We start from the raw sequence: 14,627 nt of genomic DNA on the forward strand, positions 1-14,627 counted from the left end.
ATTTGCATTGCTCTCTCCTTAACATTTCATTAGAAAATGTTTCCTGACTTTTTATTTGATACCGAAGAACCAATATTTGTAAAAAATCACTGACCGTTCAAAATGTTGTATTGTAACATAAATTTGAAATTTCGAGGTAAAAACATAAACTATACGTTACTGTGCCACGCCTTTACTGTAAATTTATTAATTTTAAAAAACTTTTTTCTGAACATCTACTGTTTCATTTTTCAAAATTTCAAGGATCAACAAACCAGCTGCCGAAAAAAATAATTGAAAAAATTGTGAAACTGAATCTACGATAAATCAATATTCCCTCATTTTGATGATAAAATCAATTTATCCATTGTTTAGTTATAGTTCATTGAGAGTTTATATTTTTAAGACCGCTAAGAAATTCAAACGCATAAATCTAAACAAGCTATTTCTTGGTAACCAATGGACTAAATTCTATGATTTTTTCATTCCTGAGTTGCTGGAAGATTCGAGTTTAATTATTCAAAACATGGTTTGAGTGTAAATTTCATAATTTTTCAGTTGTTATGGAGCATTCGAGGTGAATCCGTGCACCCATAGTGAAAAATCATTCAAATCCATAAATGCCGTTATTCTTCACCTTTAGAATGCAAAAAAGTTTATTTTGAAAGAATGGCAGTGAATCCGTGCATCCATGGTAAATTTCTCTACTTATAAAAAATATGCTTTAAAACCTACACTATCAAGTATAATTTATAAGCAACATGTTGAAAAACTTCAGAGCGGTGGGTGCTAGAAAATGTCTACTACGACAAAATTGAAGTGAAACCGTGCACCTATGGTCAAAACCTTTAACCATTTAACATAAATTTTTAATGTAATGTAATGTATTTAATTTTTTTTTTTTTTGATAATTATTATTTAAAATAATAATATTTAATTTATGACATACACGCAATCGTCAACTATGCCAAAATGAGGTGATTCCGTGCACCCATGGTGAAAAACTATTTCTATTTAATAACAAAAATAATCTTTATATATAAAAATGGATTTTTGTCTGTCCGTCTGTCTATCTGCTCCCTATAGACTCGGAAACTACTGAACCGATTTGTTTGAAACTTGGCAGGTGGGGGTATTGAAGGCAGGTGAAGTTTCCTATTACAATTTGAGACCCCTCCCTCTCTCATGAAGGGGGGGGGGAGGGGCCTCCCAAGCAATAGATAATTTTCTGCATAACTCGAGAACCAATCAAGCAAATGGTATCAGATTCAGCATGGGGTGAATATAAGGTACCCCTCCCTCTTCTTAGTGCGGTGATAGGAAGGGGAGAGGGGGCATGCCTTACAATTTTTTACATAACTCGAGAACTAATTAAGATATTGGAACCAAATTTGGCATGGGAGGGCATTGGAACACAAGAAATGTTTCTATGGTTATTTTTGACCTCTTCCTTTTTCAGTGGGGATATAGGCAGGGAGAGGAAGGGGGCTTTTACACAATTTTTATTGCATAACTTGAGAACTAATGAAAACAAATTTGGCTTGGAGTATTTGGGTAAGAGAAAGGGTTCTATGAATATATGATACCCTTTTCTTCATTTTGTGGAGAGATAGAAAGCGGGGAGGGGGCTCCTTTACATTTTCCAACGCAATTGGAAAACTTTTGTAGCATATGGATCTAAATTTGGCATGGGAAGGTATTTGAATACGAGAAATGTCTCTATGATATTTTGAGAACCCTCTGTTCTTCCTGAGGGGAAATTTTAAGGTGAGAGGGTGCAATCATACAATTTTTTACATAACTCGAGAACTTATCTAGCAAATGGAAGCAAATTTCGCTTGGTAGGGTATCAGAGTAGTTACGTGGAATGTTTCTATGAATATTTGGTACTACTCCTTCCAGTGGGGTGATTTGAAGGAGAGAAGGGGGCTCCGTTACTAATTTTTCGCATAACTCGAGAACTAATCGAGAAAATTGAAACAAATTTGATGTAGGCGGGCATTTGGAATTGATGAATGGTAATATGCTTATTCGAGACTCCATTCTCCTTCAATTGGGGATAAAGTTAAGGAAGAGGGGAGCTCACATAAAATTGTTTTGCATAAACCAAGAACTATCAAACAAATAGAACCAAATATGACATGGGATTATCATTTGGATACGAGAAATGGTTCCATGATTATTGAAAACACCATCTTCTCTCCAGTGAGTACATAAGAAATGGGGGGAGGTTGTCCAATACAATTTTTCTGGTATAGAAGTAATCAATAAAAAAAATCTAATTTGACCTGGGAAGGAATTTTACAAACCCTTCTGCTTTGCAGTGTGGAGAAGTGAGGGACGGAGGGGGTTTCATATAAATGTTGATAAATCGCTTAAAACTTATCAACCAATGTAACAAATTTGATATGAGAGTTTTTGATTGCGAAAAAAATTGGATCCCTACCTACTCCCAGCTTTTGGGGATGGGAAGGGGAAAGGGGGCTTCATACAAGTTTTTTGGCATAAACCGAACACTTATGATACCTATAAAAAACAAAATTTAAATAATTTCTCAAAATTTCATTTCTTTTTGGAAGGTGTTGCAACGCACACCGGCTAGTATCTAATTATTAACAAAATAATATCAAAAGAAAAAAAATTAAAAATATTATGTTACAAAAAAAATGTCCCCTTTACCAGTCATTTTGACTGGTCATGGTCCAAATAGGTATAGGTATTCAATTTGCCGGTCTTTCTAGTGTTAAAATGTAAAAATCTCAAATGAATATATCATCATTCAAGAAGTCTCAAAAGATTGAATCATAAAACAGCCGATCATAATCTACTGACGTGTCTTAAGCACATTCGATGAAGCAACAAGCATGACAGAATATTTCTGTCATTATCATCATCATCATCACCATCATATCATCAGCACAGTGAAAAATTAATGCCACCTTATTTATTCTCCATACTTTTTTCTAGGTCAGCAGACACAACCTGACGTAAGGAAGCCCCATTAACTGATATGTGCAAGATTGCTTAGTACATATCTAAAGGAGAGGTCCCATATCCGTACACGATCCTTGTTCCGAGGGGTGATTCATTCACATTATGGAAAACATAAACAAAAACAACAACACGGTCACGACACCTTCAGCATTCCTTCTTCCTGCTTCAGGGCAACCCCACCCGCCAAGGCGGGGGGCAGCGGCTTCATCGATCGTTGGGTGTGACCCGGAGTCATTCAAAAGGCTACTGGCTTCTGGGGTTCTAGATCTCTTGTCTCAAAAACGACTATACCAACTCGATGATCTATAGGCTTCTTCTGGAACGACTGCTACAATCCAATTAGGACAAACCCATCAATCGATGCATCACGACGACTTAACCGAGTAATGGCGTCTTGGACTAAATCATCGAACTCAACTGTTAATCAACGAATATAATCGAGCTGTCTCCTTCTCTTTCCCACACTCACTCGGACTACTCTCGTATATGCAAATCCGTATAGGGGACACGACTTTGTTCGTACTTTGGCACGCGAAATCGCCAGGCGCCCTCAATCTCTGCCAGCGAGAGATAAATAACTCTCCACGGCAAGAAGTCACACACGACGACGACGTAACGTTTTCATTGGCGCATTTCAATTAGCACTGACAATTCGAGTCGTCTCTAGTTACTAGTTGAAAACTGGAAACTATTAGCGACTCTTAGCAGTGTCGCATTACGACCTTATCGAAAGGTCTCCAAAACACTGCCTCCTTCCACTTTAAAATGTGTCACCTGTTAGCCTCGTTGAGAATCAACACCAAAAATGTCACGATTAGCTAATCCGATTTGAGATCGACACTCACGACGACCAAGAACTCTCCGACTAATCGCACCACATAATGTGCAAAAACACCTGATCAGCTGCAAAACAATCGTAGAACTAAAACAACAGCACACTCGTTCACCACTGCAAGCAAACGCAACTACACCGAACTCAGCCGAGCCGAACAAACGATGACGAAAGTGTTTTACTACGAACCCCGTTCTTTGGCGCTCTTTGTGTGAAAATAAAAATACAAACATTGTGAGTAACCCCCCGCCCAACCAACCTTCCTCCCACTCAACAGTACAATAACAAGAAAAAAAAATTACGACGAAGAACTCTCGCCTTAAAGCTGCTTTTACAATGACGACAACTTTGCGCAATACACGAGGTAAACCGAGAACAACCTCAGCATGTAGTGCACTCACTCACTGGGCGACGATAATAGGGAACCTCACCTCCAAACTTAACTTGGTCGGATTTGCGCGCGCAAATTCTCTGGAAACTGCAAGCCTGGGGATGCAGCAAGCAACTGCACTAAACCTCTACAACAAACGTAAGAGACACTGCCTCGTGCGATTTAAGGTTAAATCGAATGATTCGAGCACTAAAACATAAAGAAATCGAGCATACCTACTGCGAGAAGTCGTTTGTATGCTATCAATGCTGCACTTAAAAAACAACTAAACAAAGCGAAATGAAAGCTTGATTTTTATTAGGTGACGTCTTACGGTTTATTTATTTGATTTGTGGCGTAATTTAACCCTTTTAATACCGAACAACGATATATCGTCGTTGCAATTTTTATGCGCTATTTTGCTCATACTATGAGAACTATGTTTTTGAAGGTAAAAATTCATCATTGATTGCACCACACATGTTTATTTTTATTTTGTAGATATCACATCTACTTTCGTTTTTATCAGATGTTTTGTGAACGTCTACCAATCCGATAAATCGGTTCGGTATTAAAAGGGTTAAAGTTTTCCGATTTATAGAAAATAAAATAAATTCAACCTCGACCGGTAAACATTGAGCCTGCTAGTTATGAGTGAAAACTGTTCAGTACTTATAGTTGCCATTCGTAACCATTTTAATCCTACAACTTTTTTCGCAAAACTGTCTGATATGCATTTTCGTCCTTTTTTTCATTTTTTTTAATCTTTCTTATACTGACAGTACTGGAATATTATGTTTATATTACATTTACGTTAATTTAGCAAATATTGATACCATGTTTCGGACACATTAGATGGCACAAGTTGAAGTTACTGAATCACGTATCATGCATATAAAAATGAATGTTTGTCTGTCTGTCTGTTCTGGGTCGGAGATGTTTTTTGTAATACATTAAAACCATTCCCATTCAAAAGAAGGAAGGCTCCCATAAAAAATTAACATAAAATATGACTTAAGCCATACAACTTTTATGCAGTTTCCATTGAATTTTATACAAATACATATTTCTACATCCTGAGATGATTTAGTATATTGTTGGACCAGTTTTGACCAGGGAATCCAAAAATCGTTATGCTCCGATAGAATTTGCCTATCAAAACACCCGTGAAAGAGATTTTCATCCGCCAGCATACTATACTAGCATTTATCAATTTCAATTTTGCTCTCGAAAGGGTTGTGCATTCCGATTCAAATTTATCTTTTTTTGTAACGTTAAGGATAAGTTCTCGCTCACGGGTAACCGAATTTTTTTCACCAAAGTACTCTCTGGGCGTTTGTTCTCTTGCTCGATTGCAGTTTTGTCGGAGAAAATTCTCAGAACTAGAACTGACTGAGAGAAAATAATTTCAAGCAAGTTATCTTGACGTCATTGGAAACGGATTTATGCATATTTATCGCAAAATGTTAAGCAAGTGATAAACCAGTTATCAGTATCAGTTCTGCCCGATTTGCATCTCTGGTTTTGACATATTCAGGCGATTTATTGTATCAAAACTAGAGACTCGGAAGAGTTCTCGAGAGGTCCCGGAAAAGTAAATAAGATGACCCGGAAAAGCTTCTGAAGGTATTTATTAGTATATGGAATGTGTATCAAAACAGCGTAAGGATATAGCTACAAAAAAATGTTTGCTGGGAGTTACAGCACTTTTGAGTTAGAGCACTTTTGGTAATCGAAAAAAGAGACTTGTTATTCAGTAGAAACTGAAACGTTATACCTCACTCAACCTCCTTTGGTTTTAACTTTTTACCTCACTTCACCTACTTCTGCAAATTACAATGCGTGTGTTGTTGTTGTTCGTCGTCGTAGATTGTTTTGATAAAACCTTCGATTGGATCCGTTTCGGCGACCTTCCGATGTCTCCGGTTCAACATCTTATTGACGCATTTCTTTTTGCTCAACACTTTATCTTTGACTCGTAGATTTTTCCAGCTTTACGTCCTTCCTGAGGTTTCGGTTCGACAACCTCCACCTGATTCCTTGCTCGATTACTTCGATAGAGTAGAATAAAGTAAAGTAGCGTAAAGTAGAGTAGAGTAGAGTAGAGCAGAGTAGAGCAGAGTAGAGCAGCGTAGAGTAGAGTAGAGTAGAGTAGAGTACAGTAAAGTAGAGTAGAGTAGAGTAGATTAGAGTAGAGTAGAGAAGAGTAGAGTAGAGTAGATAAGAGTAGAGTACAGTAGAGTAGAGTAGAGAAGAGTAGAGTAGAGTAGAGTAGAGTAGAGTAGAGTAGAGTTTAGTAAAGTAGAGTAGAGTTGAGTTAAGTAGAGTAGATTGAAGTAGAGTTTAGTAAAGTAGAGTACAGTAGAGTAGAGTAGAGTATAGTAGAGTAGAGTTTAGTAGAGTACAGTAGAGTTTACTAAATTAGAATAGAGTAGAGTGGAGTAGAGTAGAGTAAAGTAGAGTAGATTGAAGTAGAGTTTAGTAAAGTAGAGTACAGTAGAGTAGAGTAGAGTATAGTAGAGTAGAGTTTAGTAGAGTACAGTAGAGTTTACTAAATTAGAATAGAGTAGAGTGGAGTAGAGTAGAGTAAAGTAGAGTAGAAAAGAGTAGAGTAGAGTAGAGTTAATAGAGCTTTGAAGAATAAAGTAGAGAAGAGTAGAGTAGAGTTTAGTAAAGTAGAGTAGAGTAGAGTAGAGTAGAAAAGTGTATAGTAGAGAAGAGTTTAGTAAAGTAGAGTAGACTAGAGTTTAGTAAAGAAGAGTAGAGTAGAGTTTAGTAAAGTTGAGTTGAGTTGAGTTTAGTAGAGTAGAGTTTAGTAAAGTAGAGTAGATTAGAATATAGTAGAGTTTAGTAAAGTAGAGTAGGGTAGAGTAGAATAGAGTAGAGAAGAGTAGAGTAGAGTAGAGAAGAGTAGAGTAGAGTAAAGTTGAGTAGAGTAGAGAAGAGAAGAGTAGAGTAGAGTAGAGTAGAGTAGAGTAGAGTAGAGTGAAATTGAGTAGAGTAGAGTAGAGTAGAGTAGAGTAGAGTAAAGTAGAGTAGAGTAAAGTAGAGTAGAGTAGAGTAGAGTAAAGTAGAGTAAAGTAGAGTAGAGTAGAGTGGAGTGGAGTTGAGTAGAGTAGAGTTTTGTAAAGAAGAGTAGAGTAGAGCGGAATTTAGTAAAGTAGAGTAGAGTAGAGTGGAGTAGAGTAGAGTAGAGTTCAGTAAAGTACAGTAGAGTAGAGTTTAGAAAAGTAGAGTAGAGTTGAGTAGAGTAGAGTTGAGTTGAGTTTAGTAGAGTAGAGTTTAGTAGAGTACAGTAGAGTTTAGTAGATAAGAATAGAGTAGAGTAGAGTAAAGTAGAGCAGAGTAGAAAAGAGTAGAGTAAAGTAGAGTAGAGTAGAGTAGAGTAGAGTAGAGCAGAGAAGAGTAGAGTAGAGTAGAGTTCAGTAAAGTAGAGTAGAGTAGAGTAGAGAAGAAAAGATTCGAGTAAAGTAGAGTAGAGTAGAGTTTAGAAAAGTACAGTAGAGTAGAGTAGAGTTGAGTTGAGTTGGGTTTAGAAGAGTAGAGTTTAGTAGATTAGAGTAGAGTAGAGTAGAGTAAAGTAGAGTAGAGTAGAGTAAAGTAGAGAAGAGTAGAGTAGAGTAGAGTAGAGTAGAGTGAAGTTGAGTAGAGTAGAGTGAAGTTGAGTAGAGTAGAGTAGAGTAGAGTAGAGTAGAGTAGAGTAAAGTAGAGTAGAGTAAAGTATAGTAGAGTAAAGTAGAGTAGAGTAGAGTAGAGAAGAGTACAGTAGAGTTTAGTAAAGTAGAGTAGATCAGAGTATAGTAGAGTTTAGTAAGTAGAATAGAGTAGAGTAGAGTAAAGTAGAGTAGAGTAGAGTTTAGTAAAGTAGAGTAGAGCAGAGCTTAGTGAAGTGGAGTAGAGTAGAGTAGAGCAGGAGTTCCTAGTAGATTTGGAAGAGTTTCTGGAGATATTCGGAACACTTCTGGGAAGAACTCGAAAATGTTCCTGAAGGACTCCGGAGAGTTGAAGAGGGGTATCGAGAAAATAACCGAGAATACTTGAGAATGTTTCCAAAGCTAATCAGAAGGAGTTTCTGAGAAGTTCAGAAAGTTCCTCAGACAACTCTTGAAGGATCTTGAGGCTCCTCTGGAGGGCTCCTGAGGTGACTCGGAAGAGTTCTTGAGGGGACTCAGAAGAATTTTGATGTGTCTCAAGAAAGTTCTTTAGAGGAAAAGTTTATTAAAGATAATATGAGAATTTTTGAGGGAGCTCAAAGTGGTTCCTGGAGGATTTACAAGAGTTTTTGTGGAGACACGGAAGAGTTCCTGGGGGAACTTTGATGCAGGGACTCGGAAGTGTTCCTGGGGCATTCGGAAGAGTTCTCGATAGGACCTGGAAGAGTAGCTGAGGTGATTCGGAAAAGCCCCAGATCGATTTGTAGGAGTTCCAGGAGATTTGGAAGAGTATTTGGAGGTATTCGGAAGATTTCTTGGAAGAACTCGAAAATGTTCGTGGAGGATTCGGGAGAGCTCTAGAGGGGTCTTGAGAGAATAACCCAGAAGACTTGAAAATGTTTCGAAAGAAAATTAGAAGGAGTTCTTGGGAGGTTCAGAAAATTCCTCCGACAACTCTTAAGGGTTCCTGAGGCCACTCTGGAGGGTTTCAGAGGTGACTTGGAAAAATTTTTGAGGGGACTCGTAAAAGTTTTTGATGGGTCTTGAAAGAGTTCTTGAGAGGAAAAGTTTATAAAGGGAAATAGGAGAGTTCCTGAGGGAATTAAAAGGAGTTCCTGAAAGATTTACAGGAGTTCCTGTGGAAACACGAAAGAGTTTCTGGGGGAACTTTCAAAAGTTCATGCAGAGATTCTGAAGTGTTCCTAGGGCACTCGGAAGGGTTCTCAAAAGGTTCTGGAAGAGTAACTGAGGTAACTTAGAAAGCTTCTGGAGGGATTTGAAGAAGTTCCTGGTAGATTTTGAAACGTTTCTGGAGATATTCGGAGAAGTTCTTGCAAGAACTCGAAAATGTTCCTGGAGGACTCGGGAGAGTTCTAGGTGGGTTCCGTGAGAGTAACTGAAAAGACTTGGTAATGTTCCTGAAGCGAATCAGAAGGAGTTCTTGGAGGGCTCAGAAAGTCCCTCAGACAACTCTTGAGGGTTCTTGAGGCCACTCTGAAGGGTTCCTGAGGTGACTCGGAAGAGTTCTTAATGGGACTCAGAAGAGTTTTTGATGTGTCTCAAGAGAGTTCTTGAGAGGTGAAGTTATTGTGGGGACTGTTTAAAATTTTTATTTCGAAGAAAATTTGAAGATTTTTTAGGGACTTTCGAGAGTTTCCGGGAGGGAGGGTATGGAGGGAGCCTGAAAAATACTATGTGATAAGAAGACTAACTTTTTTAAGGGCTAACCGAAATCCAATAATTTTGTGATTTTAGCATGCCTCATTAAATATTGAACATTTTAATCATAGCTATTGTTGATGGTGTTGAAAATCAACTTTCAAAATTTAACAATTATCGGAAAACATTATACTTTCAACCTTACACGTCCATTTTCTTACGCACTTGCAACAAAACTTTCTGAGCACCATTACAATCTATCCTCTTGCTGGATGTCTGTCTGTCATCTAATGACGAAGCACAACGCCCTCGAATAAAAATCTAATTCCAACGAATTGAAACAAATGGAAACAAATTTGGCATGAAAGGCACAAATGGAAACAAATTTGACATGGTACGAAGAATTTTTCTTTGATGGTTTGGTACCCCTCACTCTTTTCGATGGGGAGATGGGTAGGAGGGAGGGGGGCTCTCTTATAATTTTTTTTTGCATAACTCGATATTAATCGAGCGAGTTAAACAAAATTTGGCACGGGAATGTTTTCCGTACAAGGAATGTTTTTATTATGATTTGGTACTCTTATCTTTTTTCAATGGCTTGATAGGAAGGGAGAAGGGGGGCTCTCTTATATTTTTTGCATAACTTGAAATTTAATCGAACAAATGGAACCAAATTTGGCATGAGAGGGTATTTGTGTACGAGAAATATTTCTGCGATTTAATTATATTTTTTTAAGTTTTATTAGTGACACTTAGCCATCGTTATGGCATTCGTGTCGAAATTTTGACAAAATGGTATGATTTATTGAATTGACAAAAAAGTTTTAAGAAAATAAGATGATAGACGCAGCCCATTTTATTGACAGAAGACTCTCATGATTAATAAATGTAACATAGATATTCTCAACAAAACCAACGGCTTAGTGTTTTTATAAAGTTGGGCACACTTTTTGATTATGTACAAATTTGCCTGTATGTAATACTTCTCCCGCTTCAAAAAGGGGCGATTTTTTAACTTAAAGGGTTTATTTATTGTATTGAAGGCCTCTCCATCTTTTTTTCTAGAGTGTGGGTTCTACAACCTTCAAACCTTACAGTTACGTTGAGACTCAAGACAATCTAGAAGCTCAGATGACATGAAAAATCTTTGTATTAAAAATTCAAACATGCTGTCATACTAAATTCGAATTGCAATACGAAAAGAGAAGATTTTTTGAAATGATTTTTTTTCCATAACTTTATTTGAAATTCGTTTTGAACAATGGGCAAAAAAGTGTATAAACCGCGAATAAGTTCAATATCTTCCCTCTTTCACGAACAAAATCTATGAAAAAAAAATACTCACCTCAAGTGAAAATTTCCGGAAAATCGATTGGATTCGAAAGCCGCACGAGCTTGCGAATGAAAATAAAATGCCTTTTCAACCCCTGCTTCTCCTTTATTTTGTAAATAATCCAGGAAAAAGCTTATTTGGACTTTAAATTTTGAACCTAATGAAACTAATCTTGTGTTACTTTTTTTTATGAACCGAAAAATTTAGGGGAATTCAGGGTAAAATAGCCATAACACTATGTGTGCGGTTGCTCAAACAGCCTGCATTCGATTCCTCGGAAAAAATCACAAAAGATAGGTCCAATTTGGTTGACCATTCTGAAGTCCCAACATGCTTTTTCGGAACGATTTGAAAAAAAAAAATGTAAGGTTTTAAGTAAAACACAGTCATAACTCCATTTTCCGAAGCGTGGCTCAAGCAGCCTGCATTCGATTCCTCGGAAAAAATCACGAAAGATAGGTCTGAATTACTCCCATATTTTCATGTCCGAAAAGGTTTTTTCTGAATTAATTGGAAAATGAAGAGGAATTTAAGGTAAAATCAGCGATTTCTCCTTCTTACGATGCGTGCAGTGGTTCAAACAGCCATCATTTGATTCCTTAAAAAAATCTCAGAAGGTAAGTCTGATTTGGTTCAAAGTTTTCAAGTCTGAACATGCTTTTTAAGGACTATTTTAAAAATATAGGGAATTTATGGTGAAACAGCCATAACTGCCTTTTTTGAAGCGTGCGGTGGCCCAAACCGCCATCATTCGATTTCTCGGAAAAAAATCACGTAAAAATGGATAATCATGGAAACAGTTCTCGTACCCAAATAAGCATCCTCGTTAAATTTAGTTCCATTTGCTTGATTAGTTCTCGAATTGTGCAAAACATTGTATAGGAGCCCCCCTTATCCCCTTTCTATTTCCACACCGGAAGGAAAGAGGGGTTTAAAACTTTCCTTAAATTATCCTTGGTTCTTCGGTTCCGTTTGCTTGATTAATTTACGAGATATTCAAACATGTTTCTTTTATTTTTTGAGACTCCCTCTCCCCTTTTTCTAAACAAAATGTAGATTAATTAAGGAAAATCGGCGATAACTTCATTTGGCGAAGCTGGATTGAAAAGCTTCTGGATATGATTCTTCGGCAAAAATCAGCGATGAAAAGCCAGCATTTGAATCATCGGAAAAAAAATCACATAAGAGAGGCCTATTTTGTTTAAAAATTTCAAGTCCAAAAAAGCTTTTTCGCCCCCTTTTTGAGGATTATTAACAAAATATAAGGGAATAAGAGGTTAAAAGGCATTAATTTCCCTTTGTAAGCTTGCGCGGCGTATGAAACTGTGTTCAAACGATTTTCCGGAAGTTATCACTAAAAGTAAGTATTTTTTCATTGATTTTGTTCGTGTAGAAGGGAAGATATTGAGTTTTTTCGCAGTTTACACACTCCCAATGCACAGTGGTCCCAAAAGGCCTGAAATGGAACTTTTTTGCTGGTGCCTTTGTCTTTTATTTTAGCTATTAGATGTCTTCAGAACATTTACGGCGTGTCCGTAAATTGATTTTATCTATCGAAATGATTTTTTCTATCGATTTTGTCGTTCGTAAATTAAACAAACTGTATGCAAAAGCATTGGAAGGTGATTTGACATCTACCAAATAAATCGATGCATCACCCAAACAAATCAGTTTACGAACACGCCGTTACTAGTAAGATTGTTTCCCATAACGTGAAAGAATCAAAAATTAGTCACAGCCTGCTAGGATAAAAATAAAAACACTAAATATTTTGTTTGAAGAGATAGAGACCAAATTTGTTCTACAAAGTTATACTAGGGTAAAATGGGGTTATTTCAACGATGACAATAAAATTCTATTTTCTCGTTAAAATCTAAGAATTCAACAAATTTATGCCGACCGTACTCAAAAACGGGCGCGTGGAGACAAGTAGTTTCTGGCAAAGTTTGGAGAACTTGAATCATGCTTCAAAATGTGGTATTTAGTTTATGAATTCACTGGAAATTCTTAAAATTAAGGAAAAATAAAACTTGAAATTGCGATAACTTCTGAAGACAAGGTCGTAGAGACTTAAAACCTAATGCAAAATGTGCGTATTGAGCATCGCAATAAATGTTGTGAACATCATATTTATGTAAGTTCAAAATTTACAATAGTTTAATACGAAAAACAAATTTTAAGTATGTTTTAAACTAAAAGCTTTATAACTCTGCACTGAATAGAGATAGAGCTCTTATTATTTCAGCAAAGTTTCATATTTTAATGATATCTACAACTTTGTGGAACAAATTTGGTCTCTATCTCTTCAAACAAAAAAGTTAGTGTTTTTATTTTTATCGTACCAGGCTGTGACTAATTTTTGATTCTTTCACGTTATGGAAACAATCTTACTAGTAAATGTTCTGAAGACAACCAATAGCTAAATTGAAAGACAAAAGCATCAGGAAAAAAGTTTCATTTCAGACCCTTTTGGACCACTGTGCAATGTGGAGAGGGGCCACGAACTGCCCTAGAAACTTTTTTTTACCAAATAACGTCACATGTCACATTTGGCTCCATTTGCACACTGAACCCAAATTCACTCTTAAAATACACATGATTTTTCACTTAAAAACAAGGATCCAGTGATTTTCTTCCAGTCAAGTACGACATATACATTTCACTTGGCAGTCACTTAAATTTCAAGTGAATTCATCCACATTCACTTCAGTCGTTACTTGAATTTGAAGTGAGAAGAAATATTCACTTCCCCATCACTTGAATTTCAAGTGTATGTCGGGTTGTAATTGTGTTTATTTTCAGAGTTCAAAATGGCAAATTCTAAAGAGCAGCGTTTAAAGCTTATGCTGGATTTAGATTTTCCAAATTCTTTACTAGGCGATTTTGGCGGTAGTTTGTATTAAACGTGATGTTAGAAAAAGTTATTTAAACGTGTTATTATGTTTCAGCTTGTGGGTTGAACTGGACAGATTTTCTGGTTTGCAGCAGGGAAGACTTAGAAGTCGCACTATCCGCAGTAACCGATCTGCCTTGGGATTACAATGGAATTTTACAATCAATAAATTTATGGCGAAAGCGTAATGTAAGTATTTGAAATCGAAGTGGTGTTCTATAAATGTTCTTTTATTTAAAAACGCGAGAGATAATTAACTAGAAACTTACTTAGAAATTCAGATAAATTCCACTCGAACGTCATAGTGTAATTCACTAGACCGGTCACTTAAGTGAATTCACTTGAGCCATCACTTAAAATTAAAATGAAATTACGTATGGCGAGAATTTACTACAGATGTCACTTATTTTACAAGTGAAAATTATTTTGCGTGCATGATAAGTTTTCGAGTTATAGAATAAGGTTGCCAGATTGCCCGGTTTTTATCCGGGTTTTTTTCCGAATATTTAAAAGAAAATTTGAAAAAGACCGGATCATGCCCGGGTGTATTCAATTTGCCTGGATGTTGCCCGGAATTTTATCGACAATTTTGAAAGCGAATGTCCGGCCCGGATACGTGTTATAAAAATTCTGGCAACCTTAATTTAGAACTAGTTCATTATTTTCCTAAAACCCGAAGTTTGAAACAAACAGATGAAAACGACAAGTCATACTGTCTATGGCTCAGTGGCAATGACTAACGAATCAAGGAGCTGCCCCACGATCAGCCACTTATTGAATGATACCAACAGAAGCGCATGGAGCGATAACGTGTTTCCATCAGCATGGGAGGCATTTGTGTGAGTTAGCTCGTACGTAAGAAACAAAAATGGCTACAGTCTTCTACAATGAGGTGGAAGAGGTAAAAAAAAATT

The 14,627-nt window shown here is 36.7% G+C and overlaps 1 protein-coding gene across 1 annotated transcript in view; it reads right to left on the reverse strand.

Annotated features, from left to right (window-relative positions):
- LOC129753794 (uncharacterized) overlaps window positions 1–4,002 on the reverse strand; it is a 46,072-nt gene extending 42,070 nt beyond the window's left edge. Inside the window, exon 1 of the mRNA XM_055749642.1 lies at window positions 3,116–4,002. Within this exon, the coding sequence (XP_055605617.1) occupies window positions 3,116–3,208 (93 nt within the window). The 5' untranslated portion in view covers window positions 3,209–4,002. The remainder of the gene's footprint in view (window positions 1–3,115) is intronic.
- Window positions 4,003–14,627: the final 10,625 nt, after the last annotated feature.

This window comes from Uranotaenia lowii, chromosome 3 (assembly GCF_029784155.1).
Source record: "Uranotaenia lowii strain MFRU-FL chromosome 3, ASM2978415v1, whole genome shotgun sequence".
In the NCBI taxonomy this organism is placed as follows: Eukaryota; Metazoa; Arthropoda; class Insecta; order Diptera; family Culicidae; genus Uranotaenia; species Uranotaenia lowii.